Here is a 20,084-nt window from a genome sequence, read left to right as displayed (position 1 = left end):
AGACTACGGCCAACATTCCCAGGAGGGGAAACCCAGCAGGTTGCAAGTTGGACCCCAAGGTCAGAGCGTGAAATGCTCTGAAAAATGAGGGAACACCAAAGAGCTCCATCTCAAACTGTGCAGGAATGAGTTACCAGGTTAAAGGTTAAAGTTCATGACAGGACAGTTAGAAAAACTGCGGAAAAAGAAAGCCTCTTTTCTTCTGTTTAGAAATATGGCAGAAGGGCTTAGGGTGGCTGAAGCTGCATCTGAATAAAGGACAATGTTCTCTGGACAGATGAGACCAAAGTGGAGATGTTTGAACATAATGAATAGGACCATGTTCAAAGAAAACCAAAAACAGGAGATCAGCTCAAACACCTCATACCAGCTGTCAAGCATGGTGGTAGAGGAATAATGATGTGGGTTTCTTCTGCAAGCATTGGACTTGAGCACCGTGGAGTGATTGAGTGGACCATGCACTGCTCTGTGGGTCCATCTGCCCGACAGCTGAAACTTGGCCCAAACAGCAGCACCAATAGGACAACGATTCCAAATTCAGCAGCAAATCTATGACAGAATGTCTGAGAAAGTAAATAACCTAGATGGTGCAATGGCCTAGTTAAAGACCAGACCTCAACCTGATTGAAATGTTGTAGTGGGACCTTCAGGGACCCTATGGACGTTGGAGAGAAGAGTGGGCAACCAGAGACAAGCAGGAAGTCATCCTTCCCTCAGTGGTCCCTCAGCTCTTTATGTCCCTCCTCACATTCTTATCCATGATCCATGTTTCCTGACATCGTGCCACAGATTTAAGCATCCAGCACAGTGATGTCTTGTTTCCAGAAAGGCAGCCTGAGGTGTCTCATTGGTGGGTCCTCTTCCTCTTGCATAAATCACTTTGAACCTTCATGAACTCTCATGCAAACACGACAGCTGCACACACAGATGATGTCAGCCAAGGGCTTGTTAGGCCTTAACTGGGTGGAGACTGGGGCTGGACCGGCACACCATCCAGGTCACTCCTCATAGCAACAAGTCCTGGTTGTCATGACAGCCTTTCATCTTCAGAAACACCTTCACGACCCTCGAGGACCAACACGCTTTTTTTCAGCTAAAGGCTTGGGTCATACTTCTCCAGTTTCAGTGCTCTGATGACTCTGATTAAAACTTATCTGGACAGTATTGTAATACGAGCCCTTCTCTTTTTTTAGTGCAGATATCACCTAATGGATTTCTTCCACCATAATCCTTGAAAACTGACAACGTTGTTAGTGTACTTAGTTCTATACCACAGATTTTAACACTTTCATCTCCACAGGTTCAGTTTCTACATCCAAATGTAGGTATTTCTGTCGACTTTGTTTCTCCTTCGGCTGCAGGAGGTAGATGGTTGAACACCTTGAACTGAAGCTTCGTATCTCCTACATAAACACTCTGCAGACCCAGAGAGGTTTATGTTTGTGTCCATCAGAAGGTTTCTCCTTACCAGAAAAAGGCAGTAATCACCATAGCAACTGACTACACAGCATTTTCTGAGTCTCTGGTTGTTTTATTAATTTGCAGCTTTTACTTTCTTACGATAAGAGCTGCATGATTTAAGAAAAATATTTCACAGCGATACTTTTTCTAAAAATTGTAATGACTGGGAGGAAGCTGGAGTACCTGGAGAGAACCCAGACATCCACAAGGAGAACATGCAAACTCCATCCAAAAAAGACATCAGGCCAGGATTCAAACCCAGGACCTTCTTGCTGCAAGGCAGCAGTGCTACCCACTGTTCCAGCAGGCAGCCCTAAGAAGCGATCTGTCCGTGATTTTCCTGCTCTGGGAGATTTTTGCATGCAGCATTGATGCAACAGCTTCCATGATGGGACAGTTCATAGTTTTGTATCCTTTCATGCATCTGGCTCTAAAACCAAAGTGTCAGTGTTTTCTGATTCTGACCCGAAACTCAAGATGAACCTCTGATTAGCTCGGCCTCAGGACACAGAACCATAGTTGAGAAAATGAAAAGGGAAACACAAACCTCCTGAAACTGTGATTATCCAGCAGACTTGACGACTGTAACAGGGTTGAGGAATGCTGCAGCATCCTGTGTACATTAGAGTGTGTGTGTGTTGAGTGTTTTCCTTTCATATGGTTTTCATTTGGGGTGGAGGTTCGCATAATTATTCTGGCATCAGTAGCTGTGGTGACAAAGCTGGCTGATGAGCGCTCCACTGGGTCTCTGTTCTCATGGCAGTCAGAAATAACCTCGCCTTTCACGACAACCAACCAACAACCTCCGAAATGTAAAATAACGCTCGCAATGAATTAGAACCGACGAGACGTTTGCACGATTTTAAAAAAATATCTTCACCAGTAAGAAAATATCTTCACCAGTTCCTCGGCTGCTGATTTCAACCCAGAAACCAACAGTTCAAAAAGGTTTGCAGCAAATCAGTAGAAATCTGAGTTAAAGGTCTTATCCTACGTTAAAATCACACAAAGCCTCTTCCTCCCATGCAAGTTGCAGCCAGAGTGCAGACATCAGGCGTACTGTAAACAGAGGAAGTAACACATCATCACATCCTAGACCCACTTCAGATTGTCTCTGAGAGAACAAAACCAGGCTGAGAACATCTTAAGACTGTAGGCGAGGAGCTGCTTCACTGGGAACATCTGCTGTGAACCTTCTGGAGAAAAATCAGAGGAGGTCAAAGTGTTGTTTTTTAACAGCCGTAAGCAGCAAATACAGCAGAGTTTGCTTCCTTTACAATCAACCATTCACTGGAAAGCTTCAACATGTTCAAGAATATATCAATGGTGCTTAAAGAGGGTTAACGTTAGCTGTGCTTCTGGTCTACTCACACCAAAAAGCATCAGATTTGTGAAAAGTCAGAATGTAGCAGAAAAAAACGTTTCAGCTACAAACAAGATGAATCAAGGGATTGAATTGTTCGTTCGTCGTCTTCCGCTTATCCAGGACCGGGTCGCGGGGGCAGCAGACTCAGCAGAGACGCCCAGACGTCCCTCTCTCCAGACACCTCCTCCAGCTCCTCCAGGGGGAGCCCAAGGCGTTCCCAGGCCAGCCGAGAGACATAGTCCCTCCAGCGTGTCCTGGGCCGTCCCCTGGGCCTCCTCCCGGTGGGACGTGCCTGGAACACCTCCCAAGGAAGGCGTCCAGGAGGCATCCGGTATAGATGCCCAAGCCACCTCAACTGGCTCCTCTCGATGTGGAGGAGCAGCAGTTCTACTCCGAGCTCCTCCCGGATGGCCGAGCTCCTCACCCTATCTCTAAGGGAGTGCCCGGCCACCCTACGGAGGAAGCTCATTTCAGCCGCTTGTATCCGTGATCTCGTTCTTTCGGTCATGACCCAAAGTTCATGGCCATAGGTGAGGGTAGGAACATAGACCGACCAGTAAATTGAGAGCTTTGCTTTTCGGCTCAGCTCTCTCTTCACCACAATGGACCGGCACAGCGCCCCCATTACTGTGGCAGCTGCACCGATCCGTCTGTCGATCTCCCGCTCCATTCTTCCCTCACTCGTGAACAAGACCCCGAGATACTTAAACTCCTCCACGTGAGGCAGGAACTCCCCTCCAACCTGAAGAGGACAAGCCACCCTTTTCCGGTCGAGTACCATGGCCTCGGACTTGGAGGAGCTGATCCTCATCCCAGCCGCTTCACACTTGGCTGCGAACCGCCACAGCGCATGCTGTAGGTCTTGGCTAGAGGGGGCCAGCAGGACCACGTCATCCGCAAAAAGAAGAGACGAAATCCACTGGTCCCCAAACCAGACCCCCTCCGGCCCTTGGCTGCGTCTAGAAATCCTGTCCATAAAAGTTATGAACAGGACCGGCGACAAAGGGCAGCCCTGCCAGAGTCCAACATGCACTGGGAACAGGTCCGACTTAGTGCCGGCAATGCGGACCAAACTCCTGCTCCGCTCGTACAGGGACCGGATGGCCCCTAATAAAGGGCCCCCGATTCCATACTCCTGGAGCACCCCCCACAGGGCATCACGAGGGACACAGTCGAATGCCTTCTCCAGGTCCACAAAACACATGTGAACCGGTTGGGCAAACTCCCATGAACCCTCGAGCACCCTGTAGAGGGTATAGAGCTGGTCCAGTGTTCCACGGCTGGGACGAAAACCACACTGTTCCTCCTGAAGCCGAGGTTCGACTATCGGTCGGACTCTCCTCTCCAATACCCTGGCGTAGGCCTTACCAGGGAGGCTGAGGAGTGTGATCCCCCTGTAGTTGGAACACACCCTCCGGTCCCCTTTCTTATAAAGGGGGACCACCACCCCAGTCTGCCAGTCCAGAGGCACTGTCCCCGACCGCCACGCAATGTTGAAGAGGCGTGTCAACCATGACAGCCCTACAACATCCAGAGACTTGAGGTACTCAGGGCGGATCTCATCCACCCCCGAAGCCTTGCCACCGCGGAGCTTTTTAACCACCTCGGTGACTTCAGCCTGGGTGATGAAAGAGTCCAACCTCGAGTCCCCAGCCTCTGTTTCCACCACGGAATGCGTGATGGCAGGATTGAGGAGATCCTCGAAGTACTCCTTCCACCGCCCGATAATGTCCTCAGTCGAGGTCAGCAGTCTCCCGCCCCCACTATAAACAGTGTTGGCAAAGCACTGTTTCCCCCTCCTGAGGCGCCGGACGGTTTGCCAGAATCGCTTCGAGGCCAACCGGTAGTCCTTCTCCATGGCCTCACCGAACTCTTCCCAGGCCCGGGTTTTTGCCTCTGCCACAGCCCGGGCCACAGCACGCTTGGCCTCACGGTACCCGTCAGCCGCCTCAGGAGTCCCACAAGCCAACCACAGCCGATAGGACTCCTTCTTCAGCTTAACAGCATCCCTTACTGCCGGTGTCCACCACCGGGTTCTGGGATTGCCGCCACGACAGGCACCGCAGACCTTACGGCCGCAGCTATGGGCAGCAGCATCAACAATAGATGCAGAGAACATGGTCCACTCGGACTCTATGTCTCCAACATCCCCCGGGATCTGGTCGAAGCTCTCCCGGAGGTGGGAGTTGAATACATCCCTGGCCGAGGGCTCCGCCAGGCGTTCCCAGCAGACCCTCACTATGCACTTGGGCCTGCCGAGTCTGTCCGGCTTTCTCCTCCTCCAGCGGATCCAACTCACCACCAGGTGATGATCAGTGGACAGCTCAGCCCCTCTCTTCACCCGAGTGTCCAAAACATGCGGCCGAAGGTCTGATGATACGACAACAAAGTCGATCATCGACCTCCTGCCTAGGGTGTCCTGGTGCCAAGTGCACTGATGGACACTCTTATGTTTGAACATGGTGTTCGTTATGGACAATCCGTGACTAGCACAGAAGTTCAATAACAAAACACCACTCGGATTCAGATCGGGGAGGCCATTCCTCCCGATCACGCCTCTCCAGGTGTCACTGTCGTTCCCCACGTGGGCGTTGAAGTCCCCCAGCAGAATAATGGAGTCCCCGGGAGGGGCACTATCCAGCACCCCCGACAGGGACGCCAAGAAGGCAGGGTACTCTGCACTACCACTCGGCCCGTAGGCTGAAATGATAGTCAGAGACCTCTCCCCAACCCGAAGGCGCAGGGATACAACCCTCTCATCCACTGGGGTAAACCCCAACACGAGACGGCTGAGCTGGGGGGCAACAAGCAAACCCACACCAGCCCGCCGCCTCTCCCCGTGGGCCACTCCAGAGTAGAAGAGAGTCCAACCCCTCTCAAGGAGATGGGTTCCAGAGCCCACGCTGTGCGTGGAGGCGAGCCCGACTATTTCTAGTCGATATCTCTCGACCTCCCGCACAAGCTCAGACTCCTTCCCCCCCAGCGAGGTGACATTCCACGTCCCTAGAGCCAGCCTAAGCATCCGTGGATCGGGCCGTTGAGGTCTCCACCTTCATCCGCCACCCAATCCTCTTTGCACCGGTCCCTCATGGTTCCCCCTGCAGGTGGTGGGCCCACTGGAGGATGGCCTCGCGTCTCTCATTCGGGCTTGGCCCGGCCGGGTCCCGCGAGGAGCAACCCGGCCACCAGGCGCTCTCCGACGAGTCCCGACCCCAGGCCTGGCTCCAGGGTGGGACCCCGGCTCCGCCGTACCGGGCGACGTCACGTGCCTCGATATTGTGTTCTTCATGAGGGGTTCTTGAACCATTCTTTGTCTGACCCATCACCTAGAACCTGTTTGCCATGGGAGACCCTACCAGGGGCATTTAGGCCCCAGACAACATAGCCTCTAGGATCATTTGAGCACTCAAACCCCTCCACCACGTTAAGGTGGGATTGAATTGTTGGTTTGGAATCAGGTCCTTCACTTAGAGAGATAAATGATCCTCTGATGGCATCAGAAACAACAGCTGTCCATGAGGTTAGAACTTTCAAACACGGTGGTGCTTTATATGTCTACTTCCTTCCTCTGAACTTGTCCAATCCACCCAGTCCTGCCACTCTAACTGTGTCTCCAGGCCTACGTTGTCCCTGTGATAACCTCTCTGGACCTTCACAATGTTATAAAGCCCTACCTTCTGACTGCTGCTCTCCTTCGCAGGTAAATATGATGCCAGGTTGTTTCTTTTACAGTTTGACAGGTACCTGCTGCATTCTAACTGCAGCCTGAAACAAGCTTCTTCCTTCGATCTCCCAGCAACCAGCACAGCCAAGCAGAGGTGCAGTTTGGAGGTGTGTGCTAGAGACCTCCATTGGGTTCCACGGGATCCAATGCAAATTTCGGGGGAACTGGGCAGCTTAAAATAGACACTGGGTCCCAAGACTGTTCCCTCGCTTCCTGTCTGCCGACTTTCAAAAATGACACAATAAAAGCCACTAGTGCCACAAAACAGATCTTTAAGAAACAAAAAACATTGTTGGAATTAGGGAGAGTACAACTGAGCTTGGTAGTAAAATCAAGACTCGGGATAAATTTGTTCAAGAATATATACATTTAATTAAAAACATTATTAAAATTAAAAACAGAAAAATAACAACTTAGATCTATTTCTGAATGAAAATTTGCCAGATTTCATCCAAAGATGTAAAACAAACCTGATCTTTGAGGTGGTCCCAGCACAGGATGCACCCCCTCCAGCCACAAATAAAAACAGAATAAAAACCCGACCTGTTTGCAGAGTGAGAAGAAGATTCCTCCTTCAATGCAGGCCCAAAGTTTGTTGATGAAGAAATAAATAAAAACATCAGCATCCTACTCTCAGAGAGCTGAATCCCAAACCCAGATGAGGTGTTTCAGGGATGGAAATTTCACAGAGACCTTTTCCCTAATGAAGCTTCCGGGTCCATTCTGAGTGTGAGTCCAGTCCGCCTTCAGAGACAGCATCTGCTGTCTGAGTATTTCAGAAGAAAGCTGCAGTAGCCTGACACCAGTCTCCTAGTAATATAAGCTTCCTGCACTGTAAGCTGTAAGACAGCTTTGCTAGTTTCATTTATCTGTGTATTTTGTGATGCACAGTTATGTTATTTTTGTTTTCACCTTGCAGGAGAATTTGTGATTCAAAACGGAGAGATTTTTGTTCAGTGTCGATACATTTATTGAATCGTAAAGTGTCAGTGGGGGCAGGCGGGAATGGTCAGAAATTCAGCAGGAGCGGGATTGGAAAAATAGTCCCGTGCAGTGATCTAGTGTGCGTCCTTCATACCATCTGTAGCTCGGCCCCAGCAGCAACATAATCACAATTCTTAGAAGGAATACTAGTATCTCAGTGGGATGAAAACTGTGAACTCACTGTGCCTGATCCCCACCGAGCCGGTCATGGTGCCACCGATGCCAACAGCAAAGCCCCGCCCTCCTACATCCCTCCTTTGGCTTAGCGTGGAGATGAAGGTTCCCAGGGTTGGAAACGGCTGCTTGGGTCCCCGTCCCAGAACCTGCCACACAAAGATCAGCATGAAGAAAGATTTCTGTTTAATGATCTTTCATGACAGAACCAACATTACAGAAGTCCAATAAAACCAAGTCAAATATACCATATGAATATATTACTCCCAGTTTTATCACCAGATTTATTTGAATGCATCTCAAACAATAAAAAGGATCTAAAACAGAACAATAATTAAAATACAAGTTTTCATCTCATAAGAATGAAAGCAGGGTCAGTGATTTAAAAACCTTTCAATCTTTGATGTGAAGTTTTTCCCATACAATCCCTCGGGTTGGTGTGTGTGTGTGTGTGTGTGTGTGCATTCAACCCTCTTTACTAGGAGTCTATCAGTGGCCACATGCTAACCTGGTAATATTTGTCCACTCTGCTGAAGTATAAAGGAAACCTCCATCAGATATTGAGAACATCTCCTCTCCACAGCCCCGTTCAGGAGACTCCACAGATTTTCTGTCAGATTTAGTCCTGGACTTTGGGCTTTCTTCAGATTCAGTTATGGTTGAGGTGCAAACACACCCTCCATTTCTGCTACCTGTGTGACCCCTTCTCTTTTCCAATGGTTATAATCAGTCTGACAGAGAGAGGTATCCCAGTCATTGTGGTTTTTAGTATAACAATGACCATCAGTGGGACCCTTTGTGGGGTTCCTTGAGACGATATTGTTGTAAATAAGCGCCGTTTAACTACATAATCTGAACTGAAACTATCTGTGTAGTTATGCTGCTATAGGCTTAGGCTGCTGGAGGACATAACGACCACTTTCACCCTCTTCGCTACATTCTCACACTACTCTCCAATTTTGCATTATTTGCTGTTATTTCAGCTTTTAACCTTGTTCTCTCATTTCTCTTCCTAGAAGCTACACCTGGCCTGGCTCTGTGTCTACCTGTGACACCTTTCTGGAGAGGGGAATCGTCCGAGCTTCTGCTGGCAACAACTTAATGCTCACCTTCTACAGATGATCCACATGGCCCTGTCTTTTAGTGTTTAACCCTTTCTCTCTCCTAGACATGGAAATTGACTGAGCTTCTACTGTGACTAACTCTATGTTCTCTCTTTCAGACTCTAACCTTGAAAACTGGCTCAGAGTTTATCTGTTCTTTCTTTCTAGATGAAACGACTAAAGGAGCTACATCCATTAACATTTACTTTTCCTTCCCATAGAAAGTACTCCTGGATCAGTACTTCTTTGTTCTCTTTGTGTCTCTGCTCTGTTCTCTCAAACCCCCAGTTGGTCGTGGCAGATGGCCGCTCACATTGAGCCTGGTTCTGGTTCTGCTGGAGGTTTCTTCCTGTTAAAAGGGAGTTTTTCCTCTCCACTGTCTCTACATGCTCATCCAGGAGGAGTGAATGCTGCAAGTCACTGACTGGATGCAATCTGCTGGGTTTCCTTAGATAGAAAAACTTTTTAACCAATTTGAATAAATAACTGAATCTGACTGAACTGTTCAATGATTAGGATTAATTGGAATGTATGAACCTGACTGTTGTGAAGTGCCTTGAGACGACATGTGTTGTGAATTGGCGCTATATAAATAAAACTGAATTGAATTCAGATACTTGACCTAAAAGGTGCTTTAATACAGTTCGAGGGTGAGCCCAGTTATGTAACCAGTACACTGCAGCTTTCCTATATTTTATATTAATCCTTTAACCAGCTTAGCTTGTTTTTTTACGACCAGTTTATTATGGAAACAATACGTAAGTGCAGATTTGTAAGACTCTCCTGAAAAATGTTCCATACTAAAGACAAAGTAGCTTTCAAGTCCTTAGTGAACTAATAGTCAGTAAAAAAACTCATTCTAACATGTTGAGGTTTCTCAGCAGAACGACAACTTCCTAAACAAGTCCAGACTCTGGGCCGCATGAACAGACAATGAGAATATAACCAAAACTAAGCACATGACCCCAACAGTTACTGAATCTTCACATCAGATGGGTTTTGGATGTAGAAGAGCCACGAGTGCAGCAAGAAGAGAAGGATGGAAATTACCAGATAAAAAAAGAAGAAACGGAGGATGAACAGGAGACAGAGAGGATAAAGGCGAGGAATACTGAAAATCAGAGGTCAGCAGTGCAGGAAGAGAAGGATATGAGAAAGAAAGAGTAATACAGGAAGCAGGGGGAGAAGTGGAAATTAAAGAAAATATGGAGAGCAGAGAGCAAAGGAGGGATAAAGAGTGGAAGGAAGAAGAAGTTCAGACCCGAACAGATGCAGAACAGGCGCTCCTTAAATCTATAATCCCATACATGTGCAAAAAGAAACACATAAACCTGCATCAGTCAGTCAGTCAGTCTGACTGACTGACTGACTGACTGACTAAACCTGCAGCATTGAGTTTATGGACAGCAGAAAAGATCAGATTCAAAATGAATAAAGTTACCGTGTCCAACAGTGAAATAAACAGCAGACTGGCTGCAGAGGCAGAAAAATGGGGTAATTAAACTAGATTCAGCTCTTTAGAGACAAAGTTGCTTCAGATGAAGCAGTAAAAAGCCACAAAAGAAAACCCAAATGCTCTGAATTCTTTCAAGTAGATAAAAGAGAAAATCAACCAGTCTCTTATAATCAGAGTCAGGTTGTGTTTTCAAACTAATAGCTGGGTTCAGGACCGGTTCTAACCCGTTTTATTTATTTTTTTCACATTTTTAGAATAAACAAAATGTCTGATCATACAGTTCCTGAGGTTCTAATGTGACGATGGCACTCCACCTCCCCCACCCGTTGCTGCACCCTGTCAGTTAGCTGGCTGAAGAAAGGAAGTGGTCCTGAAGCCAAGGTTCTAAAACTGTGGCCCAGGAACCACTGGTGGTAATTTTGTTATTGTTAGTGTTACTAAAAGAAATGTTGCTTTTAATTATTTACAAGGTGGATGCAAAATGAATCTAGACCTAACAAAGGCTGTACACACCTTTGTGTGTGAAAGAGTTAATGAAATACAAGCTTTATTATTGCAGCTGTCACTACGTTTTAAAACCATGGCAGCCATATTGGATTTTGAGGTCAGGATTCCACTTGGAGTTCTGACTTCAGGGGATGTTCCTAATTTTTCCAGCTTGGATCATGGACAGTCTGACCTGTGGAAAAACTGAAGGACATATTTACACCACATAACTAAGTATCCAGTGCCATGGGATGAGAACATCCCTTTATTTTCTCTATTTTGTGGATGACTGGGTTTTACTTCTGTTTGAGTAAAAAAAGTGCTACTCATACTTCCCCTATGAGTTGGATGTCCCTGTTTGGTAACAAACAGACCTACGAGCTACTGAGTAGAATAAACCACCAGCTGCAGGTTTGCTGCTGGCAAAGAGAAAAGCAGCTAATTAACAGAGACAAGGTTCTGTTCAGGTTTCTGGAGCAAAAACAGAGAAACAACCAGCATCACAAAGTTTCTGCTTGGGTTTTAGATTAATAGTCTTTAACAAGTTCCGAATACCAACATACCAAAACGTCCTGTGGGCCTCCTGGTGGAGCGCATTTCCCTCCTACTAACATCTACAGTTACTTATCAGAAGGTAAAACAGTTTAGATCTTCCACCGCTGTCTAAAATCGCCTATATTACCATTAAAGTAATAATTAATGATGAACCAATCAGGGTTTTCTGTGCTATTACAGATTTCTTGTTTTTTCTGTCAAATCTGACCTGCTGATTCAGATTTCTTCTTCTAAGCTCTTTAACACATAAAAGAGAAAAAATGCGCTGAAGTATCTTTAACAGAGGCAGCAGTCATGAAACCAACAGAAAATTAAGATCCTCACCGTTTATGCATCAAATATATAGTTCTAACTTTTATCAGATTTTTTATTAAACTAAAAAAGCACAACACAGTTTATCAAACTGGTTGATGCATTTATGGACTGAAAATAGTGGGAGCTCTTAGATGCACTTAAAGATGTGAAAAAGTCATCAAGCTCCCTCAGCTGGTCCTGCTAACAGAGGCATCAGTAAAAATACTGTCACTGACAGTATAAACGGTCTGTCTGTAAAGCAGCAGAGTACAGGCTAGCTACCTGAGCAGATAGCCTTACTAATAAACAAGATAAGATCAACTTGTTAGATTTCCAGTGCTACTCTAACAGCAGGACAGCAACACATTTCTCCTCAGCATGTTTATTAAAAACTGCTAAAACTTTCAGGTTTGCTCCTACCGTCCCTGACGGTATGAGCAGAACGTCTGTAAAGCAGCACAGTGCAGGCTAACAGAGAGGCATCACAGTGTTAATGGTGTATGGAGAAGTTCTTCCTTCAGTTCAGCTAAAACAAACTGGCAGAGATGAAAAATCTCTGGAGATAAATTGCAGAATGCTGAACATGCATGAACATGAAGCAGGATTTGCAACCATAACTGTAACAAAACAGCCCAGTATGAACAGTTTCTCATGTAATATTCCATCCGAAATTATCATGATCATTGAAAATATGTCTAGAAAATAACAATATTTCTGGAAAATATGTTGAATAGCATTCTTATTGCAATTTAAACGTGTGCAGCATCTCAAAAAACTTGGACGCAATATTTGGTAAGATTTTATATTTCAGCTGAAACATACAGATTATATACTGTATATATGGCCTGTTGACTGGCCCACATTTGATGTATTATAAAGAAAGAAATTGAGATGGAATTCAATATCATCTTCACATTACTCAGCAGCTGTATCCTAATTTTAAATTTCCCTGACACGTTTTCTCTTGCTAGGATCAGCAACTTTTTCCACAAGTGCACTTTAGCTTTTTTAATTCAGAATTTACCTAAAACTGCTTTACTGGAGAGATTTGCAGCAACTGTCAATGTTTCCTCCAGGAGCTTTAATTCTGGAGCCCAATGAGGTCAGGAATGAAAGTCGTTCAGGAAAGAGTGGCTGCAAGCTTCCTTGGAAGATTTGTCCATGCATGCCACAGAATTACACACACAGGTAACATTTACTTGGTTCCCTTTTTCTCTGTGCAGGTTTTAAAAACTGAATCGTCTGCAGCCAGTTAGTTTCTTCCATTTAAAGCGGTGATCTTGTATAACCGTCCCGGACAAGTGATGTGGTTATAATTGCATCCTTACTCAGTGAAGCCACATCACTCTTTCATTATCCATCACACAGACCCACCCACAACTGCCGCGTAGGTGATCTGTGGGAGAAGTAAAACACATACGGCACCGATGCATCAAGAAAAACTGACCCAGAGTACACGTCTGCTTACAGGTTGTTCTGAAGGAACACATCCCGTTCACATGCAAGTAGAATTTGCTGTTTTTCTGTTTTAAGCTGAATATTTCAAACAAATTCAGCTCCAACTAACTCCAAGCAGCTCATGAAAATGGCTCCAAACATCTCCAACATCTGCAACCACAGACCTTCATTAGGTTGGAGTTAGTACAGCTGAGCCCAGCCATGTTTTCGTTGAGTTCTGACACCAAAGAGCAGGTGTGGGCCGACTCGGGTCCGAATGTGATGAGGAAACTGTCTGGCTCTGCAGACCGGGATTCTACAGGACCAAAAATCAGCTCCAGTTCCAGCACATTAGACAGGTTTTGGTCAGAAATGGGTCTTTAAATCTAAGTGGGTCTGAACTGCTTCTGGTGATTCATTCACCGCAAGTCTGGAATTGGTGTGGTACCAGTTCTGACAGAATTAGGCCAACGTTGGTCTGTCTTGGAAGAATAGTAGGCGAGTGCCAAATCACACAGAACCACTGAGAAGACAAAACACAACCCGTTGCAATGAAAATATTGATGTGTTTAAACAGACTAGGAACCAGAACAAACTCCCCTGACAGGTCCAATTAGAAGATGTATTGTTGAGATCAGAAACATGTCATGTGGGTCTGCTGTGTGTTGGTTTATTAACATCATTTATGGCTTTTCAGCCAAGAATCAGCAAAAGTGATTCATTTGTCTGCCTCAGAAACTTCATGAGTTTGTTTTATTTTTATACAACTAAAACCAAAATATCCATCAGTCAGATTTAGTGAATAAATTCAAATTTTATTTTAAACTCTGCATGAAAAGTTGTATTTGAAATGAAATAAATGAATTAATACTATAAACCAACTAATCACCACCAACAATCTAGAGTTTATGCTTTATGGTTTTATGTCTAGTGGGACTGAACAGAACTCTGTTTTTATGTGAGGTGAGATTTAAGGATTGTTTGGTCCAATAGAACCCATCCAGCTTGTAAGACCTCCATGACCTTCAGCACACACAGCGAAATGTGAACCAGTCATGACGAGAACCAGCTCCTCCGGGTCTCTGATGGTATTCAGTCAGACAAATCTAAATGCACTTTTTACATCAGGTGGTCACGCTCTGCTTCAAGAAGTGGGGAAGAACTTTCTTGCCCTGTTCACCAGTAATGGTAAAAATTGGTTTGGACCTGCTACCTTAATGACTAACACATGAATGAATGAAGGACAAGTCAAACCTACAGGACAAGGCTGGTACTCCATGTAGATTTAAAAAAAACATATTTTGTAAAAAAAAATTAAGTCTAAAATTAAGCTCATCATAAACTCTTACAAATGGCCTTTTGTGTCTCAACAAGAGTCCGTCAAATAAAATGCTTAGCTAGCAAAAAAATATACAGAAAACATCTGTGAACAGAGATTAAACGCTGAAACAAGAACATTCTCTGCTGATTAAACCTTTATTCACGGCAGGTATGTCTGTTAATCCATCCATCCATCCATCCATCCATCCATCCATCCATCCATCCATCCATCCATCCATCTCCAGCGGTCAATTAAAAACCCCAGGCATTTAAAAGGGTAAATAAATACTAACTGTCCTCCACAGAAGCCATCAGCTCCCCTACCCTGTTTGATATGAATGGTTTGGTGACTCAGCTACTTTTTCCTCCATCAGATCATGACTTACGCTGTGCAGCCACTTATGGTCTTTCCAGACCCAAACAGAGACTGTTTATGGGTCAGAACCATCCGATCTGCACATTCCAGCTCCCTGACAGAATGGAGATGACTTCAGCCCACTGGCCTGCAGTGCAAACCCACCTCTCTGCTCCAGGGTGAGACAAATGACCATGGAGCGGGCTGATTACATCACACCCTCCATCACAGCTGGAGGGCTGATGTTACGAGGCCTTAGGTAAAACAGAAACTTTTTCTGCTAAACAGCCAGAAAACAACGGTTCTGACCCAGCAGCACAACTTTTCCAACTTTAGTTCCAACCACAACACACAGCTGACATGTCTCCACTGGAAGATGAAACCATGCCTAGAATATGATGAAGAGCAGCTCAAACTGGATGTTGTAGGATCAAATGGAGGATCTGCAGTAAAATCTGTCCCAAAAACATGATAATAACTGTAATTTGCTGTGGTTGGGCTGCACTATAATTATGTGTTGCATAACATGTTGTATTTTGCCTTTAATGGATAATTCTGCAGGGATGTGATGCTTTAAATACATGGCTGCAGGAGGGTTAAACTGGGCTTTATTACAAAATACAAAAATAACAGTTTAAAAGCCTGAAGAATTCACAGGTTAATCAACTTTCTTCTATCATCACCCTGGTCAGGATCTACCCTCTGAAACATCTGTTCAGAGAAATCCCAAAATATTTCTAACATCTGTCTTTAGATGCAGAGCAAAGGAAGCAGTTGCTTACAGCAGGAGGAGAGTTGGTGTAAATAGGTGGGAGCCTCTCTCTTTCCCTCTCAACTCCTGACAGAGCAGAATGTTCTCCATCCATCCTGGAAGAGTGGAAACTTGTTTTTCCTCCGTGGAAAGTCTCACTCCTGTGCTGCGCCTGCGGTCCTGCTCCTCAGCGGGCTGCGCATGTTTTCACCCCCAGATATCCGCCTCTCTGCTCCGCAATCAGGGAAAAAATCAGGGAGATTCACATCCTACTGCAAACGGAGTGAAATCTACCTTCGTCGGACAGGTGAGCTCCCGTTACGCACACAGCCTGACGCACAAACGTCTCCAAACAAACAGGCTGGGCTTAAAGTCTGCGTGGATCCCTGCAAACTGCGTGGGCTGGAGTTACTTTGAAAAGACGTTAAAGGCGAGTTTCTATCCCCTTCTTCTGCGCCTCTTTCTCTGCTTTTCTGCGTCGTCGGTCGGGGAGGCAGCCCAGCAGCGAGCCGACGCCATGTTTGGAGGAGGAGGAGGAGGAGGAGGAGGCGCCTGGATGCACAGCGTCAGAAACAGAGGAGAGAGGGGCTCACGGCCAGTAGGACCTAAGGTTCAAAATAAAAGACCAAGAAAGCTTTAAAGACGAGAAGAACTCCTAAAATCTGTTGAAACATCTGCAGAAATAACAGAGAAATATGCAAACATAAAGGCAGAAACATCTTCATGAAAAAACACGTTTAAACCAACAAAACTGGTGAAATATTGTGGATCTGATTCATCTGAATATATTTTAATTAATCTTTCTCAGCTGTGAGATTAACAGATTAAAAAGTGTTTTAAATGTACCAAGAAAACAACAAATCAGAAATGGTTTGTGATTCAAACATTAAATATTAGAGAGATATTAATAAAAAGTAACAGATCATTTAAATGTTCTGTATGTTCCTAATAAATCCTCCTCTGCTCTGGCAGATTTAGGTTCAAATTAATCTTTTAATTTGACCAACATGTCTGTTTTGACTGGAAGTCAGCCGGAGAATGTGTGGAGGGAACTAAAGATTAGGGTGATGGTAAAGAGGCCTTCCAACCTAAAAGATTTGGAGCTCAAAACCAAAAATAAATCATTAAAATACCAGATTTATATATATTTATTTAAATATATATATATATATTTTAATATTGCTTTCATTAAACAAGAACATTGTTTTTGATGGCAACAGACACGGGCATCTCTCAAAAGTTGATAAATATGTTGGGGCTCATCCAAATGTTTTTAGTAAATGTGAGACGGGCCTTTGTGTTCTTTTGGGTCAGCAGTGGTTCTGGCCTGGAACTCTCCCATGGAGGCCATTTCTGCCCAGTCTCTCTATCTTATTTTTGAATCATGACCCTTGACCTTAACTGAGGCAGTGGGGCCCGCAGAGCTTAAGATGTTGTTCTGGGTTCCTCTGTGACCTCCTGGATGAGCTGATGATGTTCTCCTGGAGTAATTTTGGTAGTTCAGCCTCTCCTGGGAAGGTTCTCCACTGTTCCATGATTTCTCCATTTATGTATAGTGGTTCTTACTGTGGTTCTTTGGAGTCCGAAAGCTTTAGAAATGGCTTTGTGACCCTTCCCAGACTAACAGACATGTGTGACAACATCACTCTGAGCTGAACTCTGTCAGAACATTTATTAAAATATCTGCAAACTCAAACTCTGGCTGTAAAAAACTGCAAAATGAAGAAAGCCAGAAAAAGTCCATCTAGACTTTAAATGATGGTTCTGCTGTGAAGTCCATCTGAGCTGTGGAGCTTCAAAGAGGACTTGGTTTCCTCAAATTTAGGGGAAATCTTTCCTAGTTCTTTGTTTTCATAAAAAAAAAAAAAAAAAAAAAACTGTGATATGTTGGTTAATACGAAGCTTCTGCTCATCAGAGATCGGGTCACTTGGTATCAGGTCCAGCAGGGAAACCCAGACTTCCCTCTCCACATGCAGTGACACCATCCAGCTCATTCTGGAAGATCCCAAGCTGTCTCCATGTCAGGAGGGATATCTTACTCCATCCATCATACCTGGGTGCTTTGTGCGCTGGCACCTTTATTAAATAAAAACTTGAATAGATACAGTCGTTAAAAGTAAAGCTGGTTGGACTCCACAGCAGATCTATCCATGAACTCAGCTGGATGCTCTGCTTATCAGGGAACCCGTTCATACAAACACTTAAACACTTTTCAATCACCCCTCTGAGCTGATTTGTATCTCAGGGCCTTTGTTTTGACAGTTGTCAGAGGAAGTCTGGAACTTTGTTTCCTCCAGCTTTGACTGTTGGTTCTGCAGTCTCTGCGTCACTGTTACAGTTTAACTTCGGTCCATAATTTGTGAGAAACAGGATCCGGGCTGAGGGCCGACTCTCACTGAACATAAAGAAACTGAAAGGCTGCTGTGTGTGTGTGTGTGTGTGTGTGTGTGTGTGTGTGTGTGTGGTTTCGCTGTAATGTTGAGATCATCTGGACTCTCCATCTGGTTTCCCAAAAACAGCTTCAGTATTTCTGTAGATTCCAAAAAGTCTGAATAAACACATGTTAGGTCTTTTATTGTGCAGAAATCTTTGCTATGAAAAACATATTTTATTACATTTTGCCAAACCAAGATGAACTCCAGGTCAGAACCAACTGAACAAGGTTGGAAAGATCTGAATTTTCCTTCGGTTATAACGTGGAGATGTGGCTGATTACAGGAAGAGTTCAATTTAATTGAAATGCGTTGTAAATCAAAGAAAAACAGCTCTAATCCAAACTAATACAGGACAGCCCAGGACTGCAGACAGACCAGTGTCTGTACCATCCTCTTCCTCAGCCAGGATCGTGGTTTCTATACTGTCTGGGGAAAATGTCCCATGAAACATCTTTGGTCTTTACAGCCGACGTGTCTTCGTCCATTTCGCCCCACAAGAATCTGGAACACAGGTCTTTGTGACTGTAATCCATGTCTCCACTGTGTGATGGAGCGTCCCAGATGCCTCCGAGCCTAGAGAGGTGGACACCACCTCTGGACGAGGTCAACATGAGACCTTTTGTTCTGCCTTGCATGCCCATGTCTTCCTTTCAGCAGCTGATGGTTGTTTTACCTTGAAGTGTCCACTGGTTCCAGAGTGTCTGGTTGCAGGGTCGGGGGTCAGCTCCAAGTCTGATGCCATGAGTCAGAAATGAGTCGTTCATTTCCAGTAAAAATGTCTACTGTCTTTTGATGAAACAGTCAAATTGTGGTTTCGGATGAGTAATCTGTTGGAATATAATCCCTTAAAAGCTTGAAGTCAGACTGAATGTGTCATCTCAGGGAGGTGGAGGCATCGCTGGTGGATTGTGCTTTCTGTTACAAACTGTGAGTAAAATCTGATCACTTCAAAGTAAAAGAAGATGTAACAAAAACAATGGGTTACTCATTCCCCAGCAGGACCCTGGGGTCCAGAGAGATTCATATATTGTTTCATCATGATGGAAAGATGCCAGTTTCTGCAGATGTTGGTTCCTTATTGCTGGAAATGTGAATAGTTTCTGATTTGTTACTGTTTCAGCCTACTGGATCCGTTCTGATTTTTATATAAGCCAGAGTGATTTTGGTTCTGATGTATGGGTTCTCCTCGTTGTCTACTAGTACATACTGAAGAGGAGATTCCAGAGAGGTGAAAGGTGAAACTCTGAACAAACTGTTTCCTCCTTGCTTGGTCCAGTCCGGCTGCCGTCGGGTTGAGCTCTGGTTGTTTCTGGAGCTGAGACCCGGTTCAACTGCAGACACGTGGTGTTGTTGTAAACCCAGATGTGTTTTGCATTAGTCCAGAGATTTTTATGGCTTCTGGGGCTCAAACGTTCACTTTTTTCTCTTTTTTACTGTTTTGTTCTCCCAATGAAGCAGCACAAGCCCTGCTGGGAGCCTTCATATGTCGGACCCAACAGAACAGAACCCCGCGTGCTGTCAGGCAGCATTAATGCTGGCTGAACTTGATTTAAACCTGCTTGTTCTTGGTTTCTGGCTGGAGGACTGAAGCATTTCTACATTATGGGCTGTTATGTGAGAGCTCCTGCATTTATAGACAGTGGGCTACTTCTGCAGACAGGATGAAGGACATTAACACGTTCATCACTGGAGCTCATGTTTTTGAGGACTTTGAACTGAAAGATGTTGTTTTATAGGTGAGGAACATTTAATGGCGCTGTGGGGGTGAACAAAAGATTTTCTCTGTTTTCTAGGTGCAAACACAGAGAAATAGCCGAAGCATAATCCCTCAGGATGCACTCTTAGTGTCTGCAGAGATGTTTCACGCTGCCCCGTTTCTCTTGTGTTGTCTGGGTGGGAGATGGAGAAAAGACGTGGAGGTAATCTGTGGTTTAAAACCCATCTCTGACCATCCTCCAGGTCAATAACTGAAAGAACAGAGAAATAATCACGTTTAGCAGCTAATGTGCTTAAACATGATGAGGATTTTTTTATAGAGCAACATCATGGCATGTTGACTCTCTTATGATCAAAATTATATACAGATGACTTGAATTTATTGAGATTTTATAGCTGTAGAATAATCCAAAAATATGCAACAAGAAGCTGTTTTTATAAAAGAAAACATTAAGTTTAAGTTTTT

General features: G+C 44.8%; 1 protein-coding gene across 2 annotated transcripts in view; it reads right to left on the bottom strand.

Annotated features, from left to right (window-relative positions):
- hectd2 (HECT domain containing 2) overlaps positions 1-16,286 on the bottom strand; it is a 65,969-nt gene extending 49,683 nt beyond the window's left edge. For both annotated transcript variants that reach the window (XM_047351235.1, XM_047351236.1), the window contains exons 1-2: positions 15,498-16,286; positions 7,717-7,858 (exon numbers count right to left, since the gene is read on the bottom strand). In XM_047351235.1, the coding sequence (XP_047207191.1) occupies positions 7,717-7,858; positions 15,498-15,581 (226 nt within the window). In that variant the 5' untranslated portion in view covers positions 15,582-16,286. The remainder of the gene's footprint in view (positions 1-7,716; positions 7,859-15,497) is intronic.
- Positions 16,287-20,084: the final 3,798 nt, after the last annotated feature.

Source organism: Girardinichthys multiradiatus, chromosome 22 (genome assembly GCF_021462225.1).
Source record: "Girardinichthys multiradiatus isolate DD_20200921_A chromosome 22, DD_fGirMul_XY1, whole genome shotgun sequence".
NCBI lineage: Eukaryota > Metazoa > Chordata > Actinopteri > Cyprinodontiformes > Goodeidae > Girardinichthys > Girardinichthys multiradiatus.
The sequence above is the reverse complement of the archived record's forward strand: the minus strand, read 5'-3'. Positions and strand labels throughout refer to the sequence as shown.